The sequence below is a fragment of the Heloderma suspectum genome, chromosome 1 (genome assembly GCF_057233095.1).
Source record: "Heloderma suspectum isolate Gila_16-S chromosome 1, 16-S_ref, whole genome shotgun sequence".
In the NCBI taxonomy this organism is placed as follows: Eukaryota; Metazoa; Chordata; class Lepidosauria; order Squamata; family Helodermatidae; genus Heloderma; species Heloderma suspectum.
The window spans coordinates 57,337,975-57,362,097 of NC_139458.1; the positions used below are offsets into that span (position 1 = coordinate 57,337,975).

Below are 24,123 nucleotides of genomic sequence, written 5' to 3' on the forward strand. Positions count from 1 at the left end.
TCCCTCTCCCTCTCCCTTCCCATGCAGCGGGCTGTGAAGGAAGAGACAGATAGTTCTTTCCAGAAGTCTGAACTGTTCACATGCAGAGGGCCATTGTAATTAGGTGGAGGCTGTAGGTTGCCCACCTGTGTTATGATTTAAATGATAGCTTATTGTGGTGTGGAAAGACAGTACTAAATACATAACTCATATCTTTTTATATTTAGAATTGTCTACAGAGAAATGAAGGATTCTGATAAAGAGAAAGAGAGCGGGAAAATGGTGAGAAGAATTTAACGCTTTAATATTTATGTGGCTGTAGATGTTTGTGCAGTTTGTGCACTTAAAAAAACAGCTTAAAAATCCTACACTAACTTAGTTCTATTATGCAGAAAATATGATAGAGAATGTTTGTAAGTGCATGTTCCTAAAGAAATATATGTAGTGCATGTGAAATCATTCAGACTTTACAATCAGGAAAGACCAACATTTGGTGGTTCCTGTTGTAGGGCTGCTGGTCAATAGAGCATGTGGAACAGTACCTTGGCACTGATGAATTACCAAAGAATGACTTGATAACCTACCTGCAGAAGAATGCGGATTCAGCCTTTCTGCGCCACTGGAAATTAACCGGCACTAATAAAAGCATTAGGAAAAACAGAAATTGTTCCCAGCTCATAGCTGCATACAAGGTATATGTCTGCATCTAAAAGTATTGATTTGGGGAATGTCTGTGCTTCTTTTTTGCATCGTATTAGGAGTCCTGATAGAGGGGTTTGATATGTGACTAATGAAATTGCTCTCTGATTAAGTAGGTTCATATGTTACTCTCATGTTTAGTGTTTGGCAGCTCCAATTTTTTGTATGCTTTTGAATAGGCGCTTTAATTAATATAGTGCCTAACAATATTCTATGCTATAAATAGTTAGCATCACATAAACAATGTTTGTATTTTCTCTCTCTCTAAAGCTACAAAATAACCATACTGCAATTCTAACCATATACTTAGTATGTACTTCTGATAATTTATACAGGATTTTTGTGAGCACGGATCAAAGTCCAGCTTGACCCAGGGAGCTATTTCCACACTTCAAAACTCAGACATTCTTACTTCAACTAAAGAACAGCCTCAAGCCAAAGCTGGTAGTGGACAGAATTCCTGTGGAGTAGAAGATGTTCTACAGTTGCTCCGTATTTTGTATATTGTTGCAAGTGACCCTTATTCAACTCGAACTTCTCAAGAAGGTAAGTAGGGTGCAACACATTTTCCTCCAAAAAGCTTCCACAGAGGAAACATGAAATAAAACTTTTTGTTAATTTTCAGAAGGAGATGAACAGCTTCGATTTAATTTTCCACCAGATGAATTCACAAGCAAAAAAATCACTACAAAAATTCTTCAACAGATTGAGGTACTATAGAGAAATTATTTTAATTCAGCTTGATGCTATTGCAGACAGTCTAGAAGTCTGAAATATAATCTTATTTAACAAGAGTTGTGAAAATTATTTGAATGTGCCTTTTTGTTTGCAAAGTTTTGGTGCAGATGGACACATGCCACTTCACAAACAGATATTGAAGCATCCAAGTTTCAAAAAACCCCACATTGTCATGTGGTGCAGGGAGGCTATTCTTTCCGGGGTGGGTGAGGAGTTTTCAAAACCAAGTGGGTACATGCAGCTAGATGTCCGATTCAATGGATTGCACCCTTAATCTTGAAAGCTGAACCTTTTTGGAAGAAAATTGCTGAGATGCAAGTTGCAAAAGCTTAAAAAATTAGAATTGTCTTTAAATAGCATTCTTATCATATTTATTCCTAAGTTTCTTTAAACTAGGAGCATATAAACACATGAGAGACAGTATGATGTGGTGGTTAGAGTAGCTTCCCCAATCTGGTACCCTTTGGGTGTTTTGGACTTCAACCCCCATCAGTTCCTGCTAGCATGGCCAATGGTCAGGAATCCTAGGAGATGTAGCTAAAACTATCTGGAGGGCACCATCCAGGTTAGTGTCAAACAGCTGGGTTAGTGTCAGACTAGGACTGGGGAGACTGGTTTCAAATCTTTACTCAGGCTAAAGTATCTCACTGGATGATCTTGGGCCAGTACCTATCTGTCAGGCTAACCTATTTCGCAGAGTTGTTAGGAAAAAAAGTTGTGGGCGGGAGGATGTACATCACCTTGAACTCCTTGGAGGAAAGATGGGGTATAACTGTAATAAATACAATAAGTACAATGATAATAAAAGGAGAGTTAAAAATTTAAGAATTTTTTTTGTTACTTAGGATTACTCCCAAAATTAATTAAATTTTTAAAAACAAAAAAGTAATGGCATGAAGTGAGAGTGCACAAGAAAAGACCATTTAGAAAACAGAAATAGCGATTTATCCATCATGCATTTTGTTCTTCAGACTTCATGCTTTGAATGGCTTGTGTGTTAAATTACAGGAGCCATTGGCACTAGCGAGCGGAGCTTTGCCAGACTGGTGTGAACAAATAACTAGCAAGTGCCCTTTCTTAATCCCATTTGAAACTAGACAACTGTATTTTACGTGTACAGCATTTGGGGCATCAAGGTAAGAAATTTAACAAGTACAGAAGTGCTTATTTGGTTCAGCTGAAGTGCACTGAAGTGCTTTAATTTTAGTATTAGGAGTTAGTGTATTCTAATGTTGAGAATCTCAGAAATATAACAGAAGTAGCCTATTTCTTGCTAGAAAAGAGGGAAGTGTCAATTTTTTCTAAGACTATATCAGACAGTTAGAAGATGAGAGGGTAGATTTGGAAATGACTGAAGTAAGTAATACATTAAATAAGTGGGACTTCCAACAAAATGTTGCAGTGTGGAGTGCTGTTGTTCAGGATTCCAGTCACTCCATCTCCTGACTCAGCAGTCAGCCAGCATTCCTTGGCCACTGAGCATGCTCAATCCTCATTGACCTATTGGGGGGGGGGGGTCATCGTCCCTGTAGGTTTTTTTTAACTAAAGGATTGTTTTGTACTTCTGCAAACCCTGGGGTTTCCCCCTTCATCCCCCACCCCCATGCCTGCTGATACTTTTTTCTTGTGCGTGGCTGGTGCTAATTTGGCTACATAAGCAATGGAAATAGATGGATTTCTATGATGCAAAATTTGTGGTGACTGCTTTGTGGTCCCAGACAGAGGGGTACAAAGTACATTGTGATTTTTAAATATATGACCAAGTTGTTTCATAGGGCATAGATAGATACTTGCCTCTTGCGACTTTTTTCAAAATGCCCTTGAAAGCAAATGTTGGCCTAATAAAGGTCTCTTTAAATCAGCATCTCATCTGAGTTGGAATGAAAGCAATGTATCTGTGTTTCTTCCTGTTACTAGAGCAATAGTGTGGCTACAGAATCGACGTGAAGCCACTGTTGAGCGGACACGAACTACAAGCACTGTGCGAAGAGATGATCCAGGAGAATTCAGAGTTGGGCGCCTTAAACATGAAAGAGTAAAAGTTCCACGTGGTGAATCCTTGATGGAGTGGGCAGAAAATGTCATGCAGATTCATGCAGACAGAAAGTCAGTTCTAGAGGTAAAATATGTACCTTTTTTGTTTTAAATTATATTGGCAAGGACCTGGACTTTCCTGCTAAAGGAAGGAAGGGAGGGAAGTGTTCTTCTCTGATTTCCCCCTCCCTCTGCAGGCCCATGTGCATCCTCTGAAACAGCATGTGAGGTGGCACTAAGGGTATAGAGGGAAAGGGGGAATCAGCAAAGATCACCTCCACAAAATCTCGGTCCCTTGCACAAACAGAAGGAGGCCTTCCATTCACAGAAGGGTAAGTCTGGGATCAATCTATTGGGCTAGTTTGCACATCACAACAAGCCACCCTGAAAATAAGCTACAGTGGGTTACTCCCGACAGACGATCAGGCACTCTGCAGCTTGTTGTGGCTTGTTTCCCTGTTAGTTCTCCCACCTGCTCCCAGCACATATCTCATGGGCCTTTGCGACACAACCTTAGCAGCCTACTATGCTGATGAGAGCAAATTCACTCATTGTAGAGTTTTATTTCATCTTCAGGGTGATTTGCGTGTATTTAATATTGGGTTTTTTCATCTTCAGGGCAATCTGTGCGAATTCATGAATCCACTGTGCTTACGTGCAGTAGTTACAATGCAAAAGGGTAGTTGTTACTGCACTTTGCATAAATCTTCCCAAAAGTTTTTTTAAAAAATAATAAAGTTACATTTGTGCAAATCTCCCTGAAGGTGGAAAAAAAAGTAAAATTTGCACAAATTTCCCTGAAGTTGAAAGAAAAATGGTGTTGCTGACTACGGAGGCGATGTGGTGGAGGAGTAAATTGATGAGTGTCACTTCAAGACGTAATAGAGAGCGAGATTGTTAGCGAGATTGCAAGGAGCGATGGGATTTTTCACTGTTCTTGAAAAATCTCTGTAGCCCTTTACAAGAAGCTATGCATAAGCCATTGTGCCGGGTTTGCACATTACAACAAGCCACTCTGAAAACAAGTCACCCTGAACAACCTGACAATAAGACATGGGCTCTCAGAATCGCTTGTGCGTGGTTAACAAACCATGCCGAGGAAACCGCGTCAGGTTTGGACATCATGACAAGCTACCCTGAAACATACAAGGCTGACAACCCACCATGGATTACCGTGTCATGTGAACCAGGACATTCCCTTCCATCTGTATAGGGTTAAGAGAATTTGGGGTGGGGGTGGGGAACTTACTCAATACCAGTGACCTGGAGCAGCTTGTACTATTGTCATGGTTTCTGGTTTCCAGGTAGAGTTTTTGGGAGAAGAAGGAACAGGATTGGGACCCACCTTGGAGTTTTATGCACTAGTGGCAGCAGAATTCCAGAGGACAGAACTGGGAGCGTGGCTGTGTGACGATGATTTTCCAGATGATGAATCACGTCAGGTATATTTCATTTTTCTAATCAGTAGAACTTAGAAGATATGTGCTGGTATGTTTCTCTTGAAATAGGTAACATTTTCTTCCATTATGTTCCTTAAAAAAATAGGTTGATATAGGCGGTGGATTAAAACCTCCAGGATACTATGTACAACGATCTTGTGGGCTCTTCACAGCACCGTTCCCACAAGATAGTGATGAACTTGAAAGAATAACCAAACTCTTCCACTTTCTGGGGATTTTCTTAGCCAAATGCATCCAAGACAACAGGCTGGTAGACCTGCCCATTTCTAAACCTTTCTTTAAACTCATGTGCATGGGAGACATTAAAAGCAATATGAGTAAATTGATTTATGAATCACGGGGTGACAGAGACTTGCACTGCACTGAAAGTCAATCAGAGGCCTCTACAGAAGAAGGGCACGACTCTCTCTCAGTAGGAAGTTTTGAAGAAGATTCCAAATCTGAATTTATCCTCGATCCACCAAAACCTAAACCACCAGCATGGTTTAATGGGATCTTAACATGGGAGGACTTTGAATTGGTAAACCCTCACAGAGCAAGATTTTTAAAAGAAATTAAAGATCTTGCAATTAAGAGACGACAAATATTAAGCAACAAAGGCCTTTCAGAAGATGAAAAAAATACCAAACTCCAGGAACTAATGATGAAGAACCCATCAGGATCTGGACCTCCACTTAGCATAGAAGATTTAGGGTAAGGTATTTGTTTTCTTGCTGTTGCTTGCACACGTGGCCTCGTTATGGAGTAAGAAATTAATGTATAATTTAGAAAAAAAACCCAGTTTATTTTCCCAGGCATGAATCACACTACTAGAATTCATGGCATCTTCAGCATACTGGTGAAACGCCAGTTTTCACCAACTATTTGAAGGCTTATCTGTGCAGATTTTCTCTTAAACAACTTTTTTCTGTTTTTTTTCTTTTACTACCTTTCTCCTTAAGGAGTTCTTCAGTATAATGAAGTGGAGACTATTTATAGATAGACATAAAAACTAGAATGAGAGAGAGAGAGAGAGCATGCACAATAAATCCTAAGGTCTTTTGTCCTTGGCTTATAGACCAATACACTGTAGAAATGGAACTGTTTTGATATTTCTGTTTTGTAACTTCACTAATAGTCATCAAATTCTTGAAATTCTGTGTTTGCCTTAAAAGTTGAGTAGTGAATCTGTTGCCTTCTAGCAAAACGTCTAATAATTCCTGTTGAAGTAATAATCTGCTAGGGCAAAAGGTTGCGTATGAAATATTAAAATTTGTGTTTTCTAGGGATGTACGAAAGTCACTTAGCTTTGACGAAATTTGCTTTGCGGTGGGGGGGAGGCGCCCTGTCCCCCCCCCGAAATTCTGGCCGGGGGGGAGGTGCCCTGTCCCTCCCCCTGAAATTCTGGCCGGGGGGGAGGCACCCCGTCCCTCCCCCCCCGAAATTCTGGCTGGGGGGAAGGCGCCCCGTCCCTCCCCCCCGAAATTCTGGCCGGGGGGGGAGGCGCCCCGTCCCTCCCGCCGCGAATCCCGCCGCTGTTTGCGTCCCTGCAGTCACCCATGATAGGCTACGTAAATGTTTACGTAGCCTATCACGGCTGAGTGGGGAAAAAAACAAAAAAAGCGCGTACGCAAATGGCGGCGCCCATGGGTGCCGCCATTTGCGTACGCGCAGTTTTTTGGGTTTTTTTTCACTCAGCCGTGATAAGCTACGTAAACATTTACGTAGCCTATCACGGTATTTTTTGAAAATCTAGCTGTGATAGGCTACGTAAATGTTTATGTAGCCTATCACGTTGGGTTTTTTTTACTGGAAATGGTGGCGGCGGCGGCCGGTCGGAAGACCGGCTGTCGCAGCCGCCGCCCCGCTGCCGCCAGGGACATTCGCCAAAGGTAAGTCCCGTCCCAGGGGGGGCGGGGGGGCAGACCGTTTCGCCACTGATTTCGGGGGGCCGAATGCGCCGGCTTTCAGCCTCCCCGAGATTCGTGGCGAAATTCTCTGACATCCCTAGTGTTTTCTGCTTATTCGTTCTGTGCTCCTATTTGAAATTTATAAACCTTGTGGGATAATTTGCGCAGGAACATAGCAAGCTGCCTTATACTGACAGCTCCAATGTACATCTTCCTCAGTATTGTCTCCTCTGACTGGTAGCTAGCTTTCAGACAGGAGTCTTTCCCAGCTCTGCCTGGAGATTGAACATAGGGCATTTTGCATGTAAAGCATGTGCTTGAAGGTTGTATTTTAACTGCCTTTAAGGGTGTAAGGGTGACCTTTTGTCACTTTCTATCATTCTTCATCAGTAGAAATCTTTGTCAACAGAGCAATCCTAGAATACAAGAAAGGATGCCTATTGGATAAGGTAGCATTGAGAAAGTTTTGAAATATCTGATGAAATTATTCCTCATGGGAAATAGCTATAAGAAAGTTAAGCCTGTAGCATTTCATTCCTCTTGGTTGTGTGATGCAAAATAGATTTGCAAAATAGAATCAAACAATTCCATTCATATGGATGGAAGCCACAACTATGCACTGTTTCTTACTACCTATTCAATGCAGAAATTTACCCGCAAGATGTATACATTGATAAATTCCGAGAGTAAATTAATGGAAGCAGAGCATGCAGAATAAACACCAAATACAAGATTAAAATATTTAAAATCTGACCTTGGACATTTCTTTTTTTTTTTAAGCATTTCCATGTCAGTAGCCCTGCCTCAGCCCAGCAAATCACCAAACCGCTTTAACACCTACCCCAATATGCTTTTAGTGCACACATTTTTTTCCATTGAGTTTCTGCATCAGGTCCAACAATTCATTTTAATAATGCTTGTGTCAAATCCAGAATTTGAGCAACTTCACATTGCTGGTAATTTGTAAAAGATGACCCTAGAGGAGAGGTTCCCAAAGCATATTTTGCACTGTTGTAAGCAGTGGGCAGAAATGTGTGGAGAAAGTGGAAAGAAGTTTTTCTCTCTTATAGCACTGGAACTCGGCATCATCCAGTGAATTTTATTGGCAGGAGATTCCGGTCAGTCAAAAGAAAATATGTCCTTATATGATGCATAATTTATAAAAATAGCTGCCATAAGATATGGTGATCACTTTAGAAGGGGATTAGCCAAATTAAGTTATCAATTGCTACTCGTTATGACAGATGCATCCAACTTCCAGGTTCAGAGACAGCATGCCTGAGTACCAGCTCCTGAGGAGGAACAGTGGGAGAGGCCTGTCAACTTCATGTTCTGTTTGTGGGCCTCGCAGACACATTGGGAAACAGGATGCTGAGCTAGATGGACCTTTGGTCTGATCCAGTTAGACTCTTCATATGTTCTTATGATTAGGTGTAAGGATGAATGATACCGTTTCTGGGATTCATGGATATTACCGTACAGCTTTCAAGATATTACTATAATTGATATTTGGTCAATCTTTGAAAAAGATTTGAGTTTATGGCCACAGGGACAGCACCATGTGTGCATATCCAGAGTCTGTTCTGTTTTTCACTTCTGCAAGCTACTTTTGAAACTGAGTTGAGGCATCTTAAATGACCTGTCTGCTGAAAAAGCATGAACAGCTGTGTTTCTTCTAATGCCTGCTCTTGTCTTGCAGCCTAAATTTCCAGTTTTGCCCTTCATCCAGAGTATATGGCTTTACAGCAGTGGATCTCAAGCCTGGTGGTGAAGATGAGGTAGAGGAACAACTCTAATATGAGAGTTTGGTATTTTTTAATTTTCTCAAAATTCTTCTGTGATGTAATGTGGACACTAACTGACCATTTACAAATGCTTTCATTATAGTTGGTAACTATGGATAATGCAGAGGAGTATGTGGATTTGATGTTTGACTTCTGCATGCACACGGGCATACAAAAACAGATGGATGCTTTTAGAGGTATGTAACTGACTGATTATTTGGGGGATAGCATATAAGGACACAATGTTTGGATTTAAAGGAAATACTGATCACTTAATTAAAAATGAAATGGGTGTGTCTGGTGCTTTCTGAGACACTGAAAACTTGAACAGTTAATTCATCGCAGCTATATCCTACTTTTCATCTAAAGAGGTCAGGGTGGTGTATCCATTTTAATTTGTAACAACCCTGTGAAGTAGATTAAGCTGAAAGCTGACCTTTATACAAGGTCACACAGTAAGTTTAAGAGCTGAACAGGCCTTCTTTGTCCATGTCCATCCACTACATCACACTGGCACTCCAGCTGAATTCATCTTCCTTTAGTGATAGGCAACTTCTTTTGTTCCTTGTTTGCTTTTCTGTGGTGCATGTATGACTGTTCCATTATTTTTTTGAGAGCTTATATTCCTAGTTATATTTATGATGCTTCCATTGTCTGCTGCTGATGGTGAGATACGCCTCAAAAGTCACAAATATGGGGGCATAGGCACTACTTTGTATGATCTACCTACAAAGAGGATTAATATAGGGGATGTCACTAGTAAAACCTGTTAACTATTTTCAAATGTAATATTACTCTCAACTCACATTTGTGTTGCTTTTAATTTTTTTTAAATCCAGATGGCTTTAATCGAGTCTTTCCAATGGAAAAGCTGAGTTCCTTCAGCCATGAAGAAGTTCAGATGATTCTTTGTGGAAATCAGTCACCGTCCTGGGCAGCTGAAGATATAATCAACTACACAGAACCTAAACTTGGCTACACTCGAGACAGGTATTTCACCAATTGGCAATATATTTACACTACTTTTTTGACTGGCCACACAGAGCAGTGGGGTGTTGACCCTGAAAGACTAAGGTGTGTGGAAAATACATGGACAAATCATATAAAATGTAATCTAAATTCTTTTAAATTGTGAGATTACGCCTGTTTCAATTTTTATCAGAGATTCAGACAGATTTTGATAGAACCAAAGTGTACAAAACAAGATGTCAGAAGGTTAGGAGCTCTCTTTCTTCCTCAAACAAACATGGACAAGTGAGAACTAAACATCAAGTCGGATCCAGATTTAGGTATATGCAGCTAGGCTGATGAAATACCCTGCTTCCCAACAGCAGCCCCTCCAGCTCCCTGAAAATGCAGTGGGTCAGGGACCCTGCTGACTATGGTAGGCTATGGTGGGGGAAAGCATAGATCCCTGAAAATTGGCCAGAGGCACTTTCTGTGAGTGGAAATTTTTGGAGGTTTTGCCTTTCCCCCTCAGCCCCCACACTACTGCTCACCCCCACTGCCCACTGTATTCAGCAGGGTTCTTGAGCCTCTATAGCATTTTCAGGAGTCTGGAAAGGCTGCCATGGGGAAGTCTGCTTCTGCCACTCCAGTTGCATGTGCCTAAATCTGGATCTAACCCATCCTGTATTGTATTAGCAGAACTGTCCTGTATGTGTTGTGCAGAACTTAAATGGCTGTCTCATATCGTGCATTCTGTTTGCCTAAACCCTGTGCTGATATTGGAACTCTGTAGGGAGATGTCAGCTTAATATACTTGGTGAGTTGTGATATGTGCAGCTCACCAGTTCCACTACCGAAATATTTGGGTATAGATCAGTGATATTTGAACTGAATCCTTCAGCCAAAAAAGACCTACCTGCTTTTCTTAGGGCGCAATCCTAAGTAGATAGGCAGCAGCTTCCAAATTCGGAGGCGACTGCCTATCCAAAGCAAGGCAGGAGAGGCGTGGGGGGGATTGTTCCCTCCACGCCTCTCCTGCCTTGCTCTTCTTTGCTAGACAGCCATTTTCAGCTGTCTAGCAGTGGGTGGGGGGGACTGAGACAGGAAGCTGCCATACGACACATTGGATGTGTCGTACACGCAGCTCCGCTCTCCCTGCTCCGGAATGCCCCCCAGCCCCGCCCCTTTTCAGTCGTTCCGTGCTCCTCTTATGAGTGCAGACAATGGGGCTTCTCTGTGCTTCCTCCGAGGCAGTGCAAACGAGGGGGGAGGTCAGATTTCCAGGAACTGACCTCAGAGTGCGGGCTCCGAGGTCGGTTCCCAGAAAAGAGCATATCCTATGGCCCTCTAGGCAGTGTCTAGTGGCCATAGGATTGCTCCCTTAGTGAGTTAAAATACATCTGGAAATACGTAACCTGGAACTCAGGGCTGGTTCACAAGGTGGTGTAGTGTGTGCTCTCTATACATGGTGTTATGGCAAATTGTTACCTTCCTTTTAGCATCTTTAAAAGGCAATTAAATGTGTGTGTTTGTGGACTAGTTCAGAACTGGTTTGATATATGCGATTTATAGTCAATACAGTAGTTACATTTAGTATCTGGCTGGTTTGCATTTATTGTGTTTTGTATTCTAGCCCCGGATTCCTGAGATTTGTAAGAGTTTTGTGTGGCATGTCTTCAGATGAAAGAAAAGCATTCCTGCAATTCACAACTGGCTGTTCAACACTCCCTCCAGGAGGCCTGGCTAACCTACACCCCCGTCTCACTGTTGTACGCAAGGTATGGGCATTTCTTGAGATCTCACAAGGCTTGCATATGTAGCCTATGTGTAGTTGCCTTATGTTTTTATGAGGACTTGCCTTTGTGTTAATGCACTCATGGTTGATCCTGAAAACCACTTGTGTCCCTTGAGGCAGCCTTCCCCAGCCTGGTGCCCTCCAGATGTTTTGGATTACAACTCCCATCAGCCCTAGCAAACAGGGACAGTGATCAGGGATTACAGTAGCTGTCATCCAAAACCTCTGGAGGGCACCAGGTTGGGGAAAAGGTGCCATAATTAAGTGTCACGCTTTGACATAGATCTCCATAAATCTTATTTTTGTTAATGGTTTTGCCATGTGCTTGGCAACCCCTGTTGTGTACACAGTACAGTAGAGTCTATTGTAGCAGAATGGGTTCCAAATACACATTGCCACTGGATGACAGCTTGAAAGTCACTTTGTGTTGCTCTGATACAGCAGTCATTATGCCTTGTCTGAACCATGTATTTGTTGGTGCAGTAAGTCTTAGGACTTATTTTAAAAAGTACTAACAATTACTGTTCTTCGTGGTCCGTGCATCACACAAATGGGTTCTGCGCCTGCACACAACCTCTCTTGGAATTTCAAGTTCTTCTTCATGGTCTCTGTGCATCACACATATGGGCTCTGTGCCTGCGTGGAGACTTGTTCAGGAAACTTCCAAGCTGCATAGTTTTTTTGGCGGGAACCCTTCCCCCACCGTCTCTGGCATATATAGCGTGGGTTCCCACCATTCCCTCCGTTTCTTTTCGACTGCCTTAGCGTTACTCCCTGGGGAACTTCTTTCAACATTCTGTCACGCTGTATTTCTACCTTATCTAAACCTCATTTCTTCCTTCATCTTATACTTCTTCTTTATCTTCAAAAACAGAGAGAGAGAGTGGTGGAGAGAGACGGAGATTGTTGGCGATGTTGGGGAGTGTCGTTCGCCTCAGCGGCGACGTGTTCTTTCTCCTTTGGCCTATGGCCCCAAAGCCTCCATTTAGGAGGTACACTGCCTGTGGCAGCAAGGTGCCCTCTTCGGACTGCAACTCTTTATGTCTCCTTTGCTTGGGGGAATCCCACAAAGTTGAAACTTGCCACCACTGCCAATTGCTGTCGAAGCAGGCTTGCAAAAGCAGGTCCGATCGACTAAAAGCGATCCTGTGGCAACGGGCCCTTCAGGCAGTTGACATGCCTAAGGCACAAACACCCAAGGACCAGCCCTCTGCGGTCCCTTCAACAAGTACAGAAGCTGTCACTGCAACCCACTCCCCCCACCCCCGCTCACCACTGAGCCAGTCCGAGTAGACCCACCTACTCCGGGAAGGAGCTTGGCCATTTCAGTGGCAAAAAAGCTCAAAATGGGCAAAATGCCCTAAACCAGCGGCAGATGCACCGGAAAAGAAGAGGAAAAAGAAATCCTCCAAACAACAGGAAAAGGAGCGGGACCTCCCACCTCCTCCTCCTTTACTGGATTCTCCTATTTGTGTTGTGCCCACCATGCACACGACTGCTCTGGAACTGGCCTCCACGGTCTCGGAGGGCGAGTTGAGGGATACACCAACCCCACCACCCTGTCCAACTCAGACAGCCACGGGACGGAGATCCAGATCCCCAACACGGCATCGTTATGACATCCAGTCACCTCGGTATCAACCCGCGCTTTCGCCTCAACAGCCTTCTCAGTACCAGTCTCCAGATCAATACCATCGGGATCATTGGACGATACAATATGACCATGATCACTCAGGTTCTCCATCCCGAGATTGGGACTGTTTTTCGACCTTGTCTCCACCCCACCGACAGTGTTCAGATGCGGATTGGAGACTCCGCAGGGACTGTGATCTCTTCCTTGATCGCCCCTGCTACTTAGGAGCTACTTCACCATCGCATGCTCCCTTTCAGTCTGAACAATGCTCCGGCTTCAACACCCAGGACGTCTTCTGCCCTCCTCCTCCGGTACTGAAGCACTCAGTGTCCTTAGCGATACACCAAACTAGTTGGGACCATCAAGCCCCGCCACCTCCTGTTCTACCTCATGCCTCCACTGTGGTTCAATGACCTACTCAATCACAGGAATCTGGGGCGGACTACCAGTCCTACTCCTCCTCATGTTCCTTGGTCCCTCTATCTCATCACCGGATGATGTCATTGGGGCACAAGATAGAGCCTTGCCTTCTGAAGATATGGGCCACTTCTCCGAAAAAGTGCTGAGAATGGCGCAATTGTTGGGCGTTGAGGTGCAACAACCTCCCCAATAAATCCACGATCCGGTATTTGATGCCATTGCGATGGATCTGTCCACACCAATGGCCATCCCTTTTCTTCCAGCCCTGCTGAGTGCAGTCCAGCAGATGTGGAAAACACCTTCATCCTTGACCCCAATGTCCAAGAGGCTGGAATCGATGTACAGGGTTCAAGAGATGGACACGTCATTCCTCTTTTCACATCTGAAACAGAACTCCATAATTGTTGAGTCTGCCTAAGGTCGCTCGCAGAAGACACATGCCTCACCTGTGGATAAGGAGGGTTGCAATCTCGATATCATTGGATGTCGTCTCTACTCTTCAGCAGCATTGGGGCTTACAATTTCCAGCTACCAGGTGATGATGGCCAGGTATCATCAGCTCTTCCTCTGGGAGAGAAAATGGACTCCCTCATCATATACCTCCCTGAGGATCAACGTGACTTAGCTAGGATGTTTCATGCGGAGGCATCCAAGCTCTCTCGTCAGCAGATCAACACTGCCCGTCATGAAGCGGACTGCAATGCCAAGAGTATGATGGGATCCACTGCCCTAACGTGGCATGCCTGGTCCGCTCTGCGGGCCTAAGTCCTGAAGCCCGCTCGTGGATAGAAAATCTACCCTTCTACGACGAGGGTTTATTCAACGCTAACACGGTTGAGCAGATGGACTCTGTGCATAAAGCCAGAACAACTTCTCGTAAGATGGGCATCGGTCAAGCCCAGCAACAGCAGCAGCAGCATCCTCCGTACCATCAATGTCGCTGGTACCGACACCAGACCTACCACCTCAGCAGTCTGGGGACCGGACACCCAGATTCCCACAGCAGCAGAACCAGCAGATAAAAAGCTACTCCTTCCCCAGGTTCCAACAAAAGGCGAAGGGTGAGGGATTCTCTAAACATTGTCTTTGACTTCAACGTCTTTCCCCTCTGTACCAACAATTACAGCCCATCCTTTGGGGACCTCCTAAGTCAATATTATTTGTCTGAAGTCACTCTTGTGCAGGCCAACTGGGTGCTAGCTATTGTCCGTTGCGGCTACAGAATAGAATTCACCATATTCCCACCTCTGGGCCCAGTCCGGGTCACCCCGCCTTCGGAGGTCCTCCACAAGGAAACTCAGTCTCTCTTGCGAAAGGGCACCATTCAGTGCATTCATGCAAACCCAGGTACGGAGGGGTTCTTCTCCCGGTACTTCACGGTACCGAAATGGGATGGAGGCCTTCGGCCCATTCTCAGCCTTCACGACCTGAACACGTTTGTCACCCCCAAGAAGTTTAGGATGACAACCCTAGCCACAGTTCTCCCACTCCTCCGGAAGGGCTCTTAGTTCGCCACGATCGATCTCGAAGTGCTTCCACGTAGCCATAGAATGCTCACACGGAAAGTTCCTCTGTTTTGCGATTGGGACGGAACTGTTGCAGGTCAACATCTTGCCGTACGTTGCAAGTGCATGGCTGTGGTCTGCAGGGAGTGGAAATCTGCCCGTATCTAGATGATTGGCTACTGGTGGCCTCCTTCCGAGAAGCTCTGTTGTGCAATATCGTGATTGTCTTGTATCTTCTCCAGGCATTGGGACTATGAATCAACAAGGAGAAGTCTCACTTGACCCCCACATGAACATTTCAATTCATTGGGGCCGTCTTCGATTCCAAATCAGGTTGGGCGTACCTCCCGACGACTCGTGTCACAACCCTCATCTCACAAGCCATGTTGATAGTCTCTGCCCGCCGTGCCAGAGCACACAACATCCAATGCCTCCTTGGCCACATGACAGCCACGGTTTCAGCTGTTGAATGGGCTTGGCTACGGATGAGGCCACTTCAACACTGGTTCATCCGGAATTTTGACTTGACCTGAAACCCTCTCTTTGTTGCACTCTCGATACCGGAGGACGTTGCTCTCAGCCTGAACTGGTGGATGGATTCCAGACATCTGACCCTAGGGATGCCGTTCCTTCCCGCCCCTCCATCCAGGGTTCTCACCACAGACGCCTCCCTACTAGGTTGGGGAGTGCATTGCGGCCCCCTTCAAGCACAAAGTCTCGGTCCTCCAAGGAAAGATGGTACCATATCAACTTTCTGGAGCTGTTGGCGGTTTGGAAAGCTCTCTGCACCTTTGAACCATGCCTCTGACATCGACACATCCAGGTCCTCACAGACAATACCACAGTTCTCTGGTACCTAAACAAACAAGGCGGAACACACTCCTCCCGCCTCCTTTCTCTCACTCTACACCTTTACAACTGGAACGTTGCCAGGGACATTCGCCTGACCACTCTACATATTGCAGGACAGGACAACCTGTTAGCAGACTCCCTCAGCCGCTTCCTCTGGTGCTCTTACAAATGGCAGCTGGCCAGGACAGTCCTACAGCTAATTTTCAACCACTGGGGACGACCACAGATCAACCTCTTCGTGACTCCAGCGAATACGGTTTGCAGACAATTCTGCTCCAGAGCTGGAATCAGACAAGAATCGCTAGGCGATGCCTTTTTCCTAGAATGGATAGAGCACCTGTTCTACCGTTTTCCTCCATTCCCACTCCTCACGAGGGTGATCTCCAAAATCAGACAGGACGCCACGAACTGCATCCTGATTGCCCCTTGGTGGCCCAGACAACCCAGGTTCACGATGCTGTTGAACCTAGCGCATGGACGCTTCCTACAGTTCCTGCGGATAGACAACTTGATTTCCCGAGACCAGGGCAGGGTCCTTCACCCTGATCTCCACACTTTGAACCTCACGGCGTGGAGGATCCAGGCACCCAGCACATTCCCCCACCTATTCCACCGACAGTGCAGGCTGTACTTGATGCGGTGAGGAAACCACGTGCCACTTGTACTCAGCAAAATGGGCTTCATTTGTTCGGTTCGCGACCGACAACAACTGTAACCCTAATGACTGTTGTCCAGTGGACATACTGTTTTTCCTTCAACATCTTTTCAGCAAAGGCCTGAAGTACTCCTCCATCAGGGCGTATGCTTCAGCGATTTCGTCAATGCAGGGCAACATTGATGGGTGCTCCATATTCAGCCACCCCTTATGCAAGCAGTTTCTACGAGGACTCAGAAACTTGGCCCCTCCCATGAGAGACTTCATTCCTCAGTGGGACCTATCCCTGGGACCTAACACCCTCACATGGGTACCGTTGGAACTGCTTGCTACCATGGACTTGTGGCTGCTCTCTTGGAAGCCTTCCTGATAGCCATTACGACATCGAGGAGAGCAAGTGAACTCTCTGCATTGCGAATAGACTCACTTTACACTGTATTTCACAAGGAAAAGGTGGTCCTGCAGCCCGACTTAGCATTCCTCCCGAAATGGTCATAGACTTCCATCTTAATCAACCGATCGTGCTCCTTGCCTTCTTTCCATCCCCAGCTTCTGATTTGGAACGACGGCTACACACTCTAGATGTCTGGAGAGCACTGGCCTTCTATAGGTCACGGACTGAGCCTTTCCGCAACTCCCAGCGGCTCTTCCTACACTATGGGGGACCCAATAAGGGTTCTCCAGTGTCCTCTCAGAGGCTGGCATCCTGGATCATACACACCGTTCGACTGGTGTACAAGGTCTCTGGGAAACCCCTACCAACTCGAGTCCAAGCACACTCGACAAGGGGAGTGTCGACTTCCACTGCCTTTGCAAGAGAGGTTGCCATCATAGATTTATGTAAGGTGGCCACCCGGTCTAAGCCTTCTACCTTCATAAAGCACTACCGACTGGACGTTTGAGCATGAGCGGACTGTGCCTTTGGCAGGGCTGTGCTTTTGTCGGTACTACATTGAGACACCAACCCACCTCTGGTAAGTTAGCTTATCACTCGCGCGTATGTGTGATGCACAGAGACCACGAAGAAGAAAGTTAGGTTGCTTACCTGTAACTGTAGTTCTTCAAGTGGTCATCTGTGCATTCACACACACCCCGTCCCCACTTTGGTGTCAACAGCCTGTAGGTATTGAGGTGTTCTTCTCCTCGTTCTGGGACTCTTGCAGTCTCAAGGAACTAAGGGAAAGGCGGGAACCCCTGCTATATATGCCAGAGACGGTGGGGGAGGGGTTTCTGCCAAAAAAACTATGCAGCTTGGAAGTTTCCCGAACGAATCTCCATGCAGGCGCAGAGCCCATATGTGTGATGCACAGATGACCACTCAAAGAACTACAGTTACAGGTAAGCAACCTGACTATCTGAGACATTTCGGCAGGAAGCCCACCTTACACCCCTTCTACACACACCTAGAGGGCAGCACTCCCGCCTCTCCCCTCAATTTCTTTTTGACAGCTGCAGCAGCAGCATCGATGAGAGCTTTCTCCAAACTAACTTTTCTTCTGGCAATTGACCTGAGCATTATATCCTAAATAACTGTTTTTTCTCCAGCTTTTCTTCTTCTATCTTGTTTTTTGTTGTTTCTTCTTTCTTTAAATGTTTAAGTGTTTTCTTTGTTCTTGAGTGTGTTGCTGTTTTAGTGGTATCCTTTATGGCCCTTTGGGCCCAGTTCTGTAAGTGGATGGATTGTGGGGGCACTGACTGATAGACACAGTCTTTGCCTTTTCTGCTTGGGCAAGGGCCATGTGGTAGAATCGTGCACCTCTTGCCTTCAAGCAGTACTTTGGGAATGTGCCCTACAGACAGCGGATTCAGTAAAGGAATCAGGGTCCCACCCATTCTCAATTTCTTCTAAGCCATCCCTTTCAGTGGCCCTGGCCTTCTTGTCAGCCTCAGTACCATCTTCGTCAGGTTTGTCCTGCCCGTCGGGTCCAGCAACTATTTCAGGTCTGGCAGTGGCGCCTCCTGCTTGTCAGGCACCACCAACACCAGGCTAGTCTTTCACAAAGAAGACCAACTCTAAGCATTGTTCAGCTAATGATTCAGCTAGCGACCCAAGGAAGGAAAAGAAAGAGAGATTTAAGCCGGCATAGGGAGATTTGTATCCCACCACACCTATGCCATCACCTGTTCCTCAGGATGATATGGCTGTTCCTCAAACGAACCTCCACAGCTTCCTCCGCTGTTGCTACCTTTGCAGATTCCAATGATGCGGAATCCTCCACGTGAATCACTTGTGACCTCTGACGACGTCCAAATTACAGGCTTGATGTCAGAGGGTGAAATAAGAGATCCTTTGCCTCCACCCATCCCTTGCCAGGCGTTGCCGCCGAGCACCGACTGTGCATTGTTCCTCCAGTACCGTCATTCCCCAAACTCCAGAAGGGGCTCACCTGATTCGTACTATTCCAAGTGTTATGACCAATTTTACATGGACAGAAAGGATGGGAATCAACTTAGGTGAGAGCCTCACACAAGTCAGTACTCTCGCTTGACATCCCACTCCTGGGACAAAATGTCACCAAGAAGGGATTCCCCACTGAGGTGCTACAAGAAACAGCCCTTATACTTTGAACCCTATCCCCCTAGGGCCCTAGTATGTTTTCCTCCCTCTAGGCATGTGCGGAAGGGGGGTGGGGTGGGCTTCCCAGCTAAATATCTCAGCTCTAGAAGGTTCTGATGGGCATATGCACAGATGACCACTAGAAGAATTACAGTTACAGATAAGCAACCTTTCCTTTTAGAGCCAAACCCCTTGCCTCCTTTTATGTTGGTGCTAGCATAAGAAATGTGATTTTAGGTTCATGCTACACAAGTAATGTTTTACACTTACTATAGGAAGATGGTTGCTTTTAGTTGGAGCAGCATGTTTTAAACGATGTTGCACTGCTATTACTGCTGATAATTATGTTACATGTTGAATCTTGTGAAAACTGATAGAAGAGGTTTTGATTCATATCAGCTTGGGAACAGAGTCATTTATATAGACTATGCATCTGCATCTGTAATGAACTATATATGTTCTCTTTAAAAAAAACACATTTGTGGATTTATATTCTCAGGTTGATGCTACGGATGCAAGTTACCCATCCGTGAATACCTGTGTGCATTACCTTAAGTTGCCTGAGTATTCCTCTGAAGAGATTATGAGAGAGCGTCTGCTAGCTGCTACCATGGAGAAAGGCTTCCATCTCAACTGAGCTGATGAGTGTAACATAGGACATCACAAACTGGTTTTGCGTTCATAACTAGTGAAGCCTCTTGTGTTGTATGTGCAGAAAATACAATCTCCACGCTGTGCTCTAATAAGACTTGCCTTCCCCCCCCATCCATGAGGCTTTGGAACCACGTGGAATAATTTTGTTAGCTGCTAATGACAAAACAAATCCAAATGAATTTCACAGCCAGCAAGAAAAAGGCAAGAACACTGTGTGATGCTTCCAAGGGCTTGTGCAACCAGAAGCTGAAGCAAATGTTTGACTGTTCCAAAGAGCAGATCTGCAGATTTTCAGTGTTTGCTGATACAAGATTTATAACAGTGTATTTGTGTAAAGTTTAGCATTTAATACCCTGTACACTACAGTTGCCATCATTGATCCTTGTTTTGCTGGCTTTAAGCTAACTGGTCAGAAACCTGCTTCTTTAACTTAGTCATTGGGCATCTCAAGCTTTCTTTCCCTTCTTTAATGGTGCCTGCACTATCAGTGTATGCTAGTGTTCGGGGGGGGGGGGTGTTTGCATATAATCGTGCACAACCTTTTATTATTATTTCAAGTGGGAATACGTTTTGATTTCTAAATGCCCTGCTATAAAGATCAAATCCTTAAGTGTGCGTATGTGTGCGTGCAGCTCAACAATAAAGCTTTTAAAATACACTGGTTCCTGGTGCAAGGCACACTTTAAAGCAAGTTTTACTTTTGGTTGTACTTTCTTTGTATATTAAAAACATTTATTTAACTTGTTGCAGTTTGAAGTTTAAAAAAAGATTTCCAATGTGTATGCTCAACAATAATCATTAAAAAGTTTGCAGCGTACAAAATGGCCTCTTTTACTAGTTCTTCTGCCATGTTGGTGTGCATAATAGTGCCTTCAATTTTTTTTTATGTATTAGCTTAAATTTTTAAAAAATGCTTGGCTTTGGCCTACACAGTCCACACATAACGGCACCATTCTGTTAGTTTATGTATTGCATGTACCACAAACTAATGCATATTTTTGTGAAATGGCTTTTGCTCCAGGGGTGTTTAACCCTGGTGAGGAAGGAAACGATATACTTTTCTATAGAACCGATGCACCACAACTATGAGAGAAATGATTTGTTGAAAGCACCAACTGACATTAATCTTCAGGCACAGTTCCCTAGAGGATTGCACTTTACTTTCCTGTTTAACAGTCAGACCAAGCTCTCTTCAATCACTGCTAGTTCAGCACATTAAGAATCAAGGTGTAAATCCAAGATGTAAATCCAATATACAATAACTGATTGCTGGCAAACAAAGACAGCTATTAATGTGAAATATAGGTAGGTGCTCTTATTAGAGGTTAGACATTAGACTATTCATTAAGGCTCCAAAGTATAGTCACTAAGCACTTGGAAAATGTATGGTTTGCAAGAGTATATGTGTGTGCTCATGGTGAGTCACGCTAGCACATCTTGGGCTTGCGTACCTTTCTCTACGTGTGCAAGCTTTAATGTAACCCAAGTTCTGTGTTTCACCTGCCTCTCAAGTAGGCCCCACTTACACATTATTTCCCCACCATTTTTCTAAGCTAACCTTTCATAGGGTGTTGCTCCAGCTTATTGATCATCATGGTTGCCCTTTTCTGCACCTTCTCCAGCTCTATAATACTCTTTTTTGGGGTGCTTTGACCAGTACTAGTACTATACACAGTATTTCAAGTGTAGCTACATATATCACAGATTTGTATGAAGACATTATTACATTGGCAGTTTTATATTTGATTCTTTCCCTAATGAATTCCCAACATGGAATTCACCTTTTCACAACAGCAACACACTGGGTTATTTTCATGGAGCTACGCGCTGCAACCCCAAAGTCCTCCTTCCCTGATGAATCACCACCAATTCAGACTCTATCAGCATATATGTGAAATTAGGATTTTTTTTGCCCCAATATGCATCACTTTACACTTATTTACTTTGAGCTGCATTTGCCATTTAATGCCTATTTCCCTTATTTTGGAGAGAGCTTTTTGGAGCTTTTCGCTAGCCCTATTTGTTTTAACCACCCTAAATAATTCGGTATTGTCAGCAAAATCATCTACCTCACTGCTCATCTAGTTAAAAAGCACTGATCACAATATTGATCCTTGGGGGACCACACTGGTTATTTCCTTCCATTGTGACATCTGTCAATTTGTTCCTACTCTCTGCTGTTTAATCAGTCACTGATCCGTAAGGGGATGTCTCTTATCCCATGTCTACTAAGTTTGTTCAGGAGTCTTTCAGGAGGGTTTTCGTCAGAAGCTTTTTGGAAGCCACAGGTAAACAACGTCTACTAGATTACCCTTCTCCACATGCTTGTTGACACTCGGAGAACTCTAAAAAGGTTAGTGAGACAAGACTGACCATTGCAGAAGTCATGTTTATTCTTCTTCAGCAATACTTGTCCTTCCTTATGCTTGGTAATTTTATCTTTAATAATGTTTTCCAGCAGTTTACCCAGAGCAGATGTTAAGCTAACTAGCCTGCAGTTTCCTAGATTTTTGCTCCCTCCCAGATCCCTTTAAAAAAAATTGTGTTACATTGGCCACTTTCCCATCCTTTGCTACAGAGACCAATCTTAGAAACATATATTTTTGTTAGACAATCAGCAATTTCACATTTGATTACAGAACCCTTGGATACTATCTGGATTTGGTGATGTGTTCGTCTGCAATTTGTCAATAAGGTCTAAAATTTTTGCCTCAGTTCCTCAGACTCCATTCCTGAAAATGCATTTCAGTTATGGATATGTGCCCTTCATCTGCAGTGAAGACACACAATTCATTCAGCTTCCCTGCAATCTCCATGTCCTCTAATACTCCAACAATGTAACCACCTCCCTAGCCAGTTTCCTGCTTTTGATTTTTTAAATGTTGATCTTAATGTTTTTAGCAATATGCTCCTCAAAGTCCTTTTTTGTATTCCTAATGGTCTGCTTGCATTTCATTTGTACAAATTTGTGTTGTTCTCATTTGGGCAAGACTTCCATTTTTCTAAAGAGAGGCCTCCCCCTACTTTCCTTCACACTGCTCATTAACCACACTGGTGATCCCTTGGACTTGGTGGTTCCTCTTCTGAGCTGTGGTATACATTCTAGCTGAACTTCTGTTATTGTGGTTTTGAGTAATCCCTAGGCATTTTGAAATTATTTGACCCTTTTGGCTGTCCCTTTCAACTTTCTTTTTATCAGTCCCTCATCCCTCTTTTGAAGTCAAATGTGACAGTGCTGGATGTCCTTGGCAATTTTCCACCTACATGTAAAATGAAATGTGATAGCACTGTGGTCACTGTTTCCAATCGGTTCAGCAGCAATGCTATCTCTCACTTGGTCCTTAAGATCTCGTCTAGGGTCACCTCCTCTCCCCGCTGCCCCAGGCCAGTTCTATGACCATCTTTTCTAAGGTATAGTCATTTGGGGCATGAAGAAATGTTAACCGGACATGACCGGAACACACATGCACCCAGTCTATGTGAACACAATTGAAGTTGCCCTTTACTACGAGCTTTCCTCCATCTCAAATTACCTGGAGCATTTTGGCCAGGTGGGCAATAGCACATCCCCAGTATTAAATTACTTTGGGGGCCTGGGATTGTCATCCACAGTCATTCTGTGATGGAGCCTGCCCCGAGATTTCTAGCTTGTTTGACACTGCTTTCAAAATACAGAGAAAAATGCCCCCAGCATGCCATTCCATGTCCTTTGTATAGAGTTTGTATCTGTGTCCCCATTCTACCAGGTTTCTGTTATGCCCACTATATCTCTGGACAAAGATATAGGCTCCTGGCCAAAAATACCAAAACCCTTCAGTTCAATCAGGCGACAGAAGTTGCTAACTACTGCCAAGTCTTCTAGGACCAGCAGAGGTCATTCCATTGTATAATTTTTATTTTTAAAAGAAAAACACAACAAACACACAATACACATACACTAAAATATCTCTTAAGATTGTAAGATATCTACCTTTGGCTCCCCTTACACAACAAATGCTTATTATTAGTTGTATATCATACATTGAGTTCACAGACATCTCATTTCTCTCCTAATTTTAACAACAACAGCAACAACAACAAAGAGAACCAGCTCAGAGTTCAAAATCCACATACATAGATATCGTTTTTCTCTATTTCTTGTACAAATTTTATAAAAGGTTTCCAATCTAACACAAATTTAGTTGTTGATCTTTCTTTAATTATAATAGTAAGTTTTGCCATCTCTGCCAGCTCCATCATTCTCATGATCCACTTGCTCAGTTGGTATTGTTTCATTCTTCCACTTTTGTGCACACAATAACCTTGCAACCATTGTCATGTAGAGAAAGTCCCCCTTCTCTTTTACATGTTTATCTGTTAGTCCCAATAAAAAGCAGAAGTCATTCCAATGGTTACAGAAATAGGATGAGTTTTCCCTCTTCCAGAAATACTTGATTTAATAATGAGGTAAGAATGCAGCCTTCTCAAGGAAGGGCATACACAACAGTCTGGTAAATTACTTGCTTTTCTGTGATAATATGA

General features: G+C 44.0%; 1 protein-coding gene across 10 annotated transcripts in view; it reads left to right on the forward strand.

Moving 5' to 3' along the window:
• The window catches only part of HECTD1 (HECT domain E3 ubiquitin protein ligase 1), an 83,269-nt gene extending 62,849 nt beyond the window's left edge, over positions 1–20,420 (forward strand). For 6 of the 10 annotated variants that reach the window (XM_084844041.1, XM_084844018.1, XM_084844033.1 and 3 more), the window contains exons 30-42: positions 207–261; positions 489–671; positions 1,014–1,224; positions 1,304–1,389; positions 2,425–2,552; positions 3,334–3,535; positions 4,755–4,892; positions 4,996–5,603; positions 8,499–8,577; positions 8,687–8,780; positions 9,423–9,573; positions 11,165–11,309; positions 19,448–20,420. In XM_084844041.1, coding sequence (XP_084700167.1) covers positions 207–261; positions 489–671; positions 1,014–1,224; positions 1,304–1,389; positions 2,425–2,552; positions 3,334–3,535; positions 4,755–4,892; positions 4,996–5,603; positions 8,499–8,577; positions 8,687–8,780; positions 9,423–9,573; positions 11,165–11,309; positions 19,448–19,585 — 2,218 coding nt within the window. In that variant the 3' untranslated portion in view covers positions 19,586–20,420. The remainder of the gene's footprint in view (positions 1–206; positions 262–488; positions 672–1,013; positions 1,225–1,303; positions 1,390–2,424; positions 2,553–3,333; positions 3,536–4,754; positions 4,893–4,995; positions 5,604–8,498; positions 8,578–8,686; positions 8,781–9,422; positions 9,574–11,164; positions 11,310–19,447) is intronic. The other 4 variants (XM_084844027.1, XM_084844059.1, XM_084844077.1 and 1 more) reach the window with 2 other exon arrangements.
• The last annotated feature ends 3,703 nt before the right edge of the window (positions 20,421–24,123 follow it).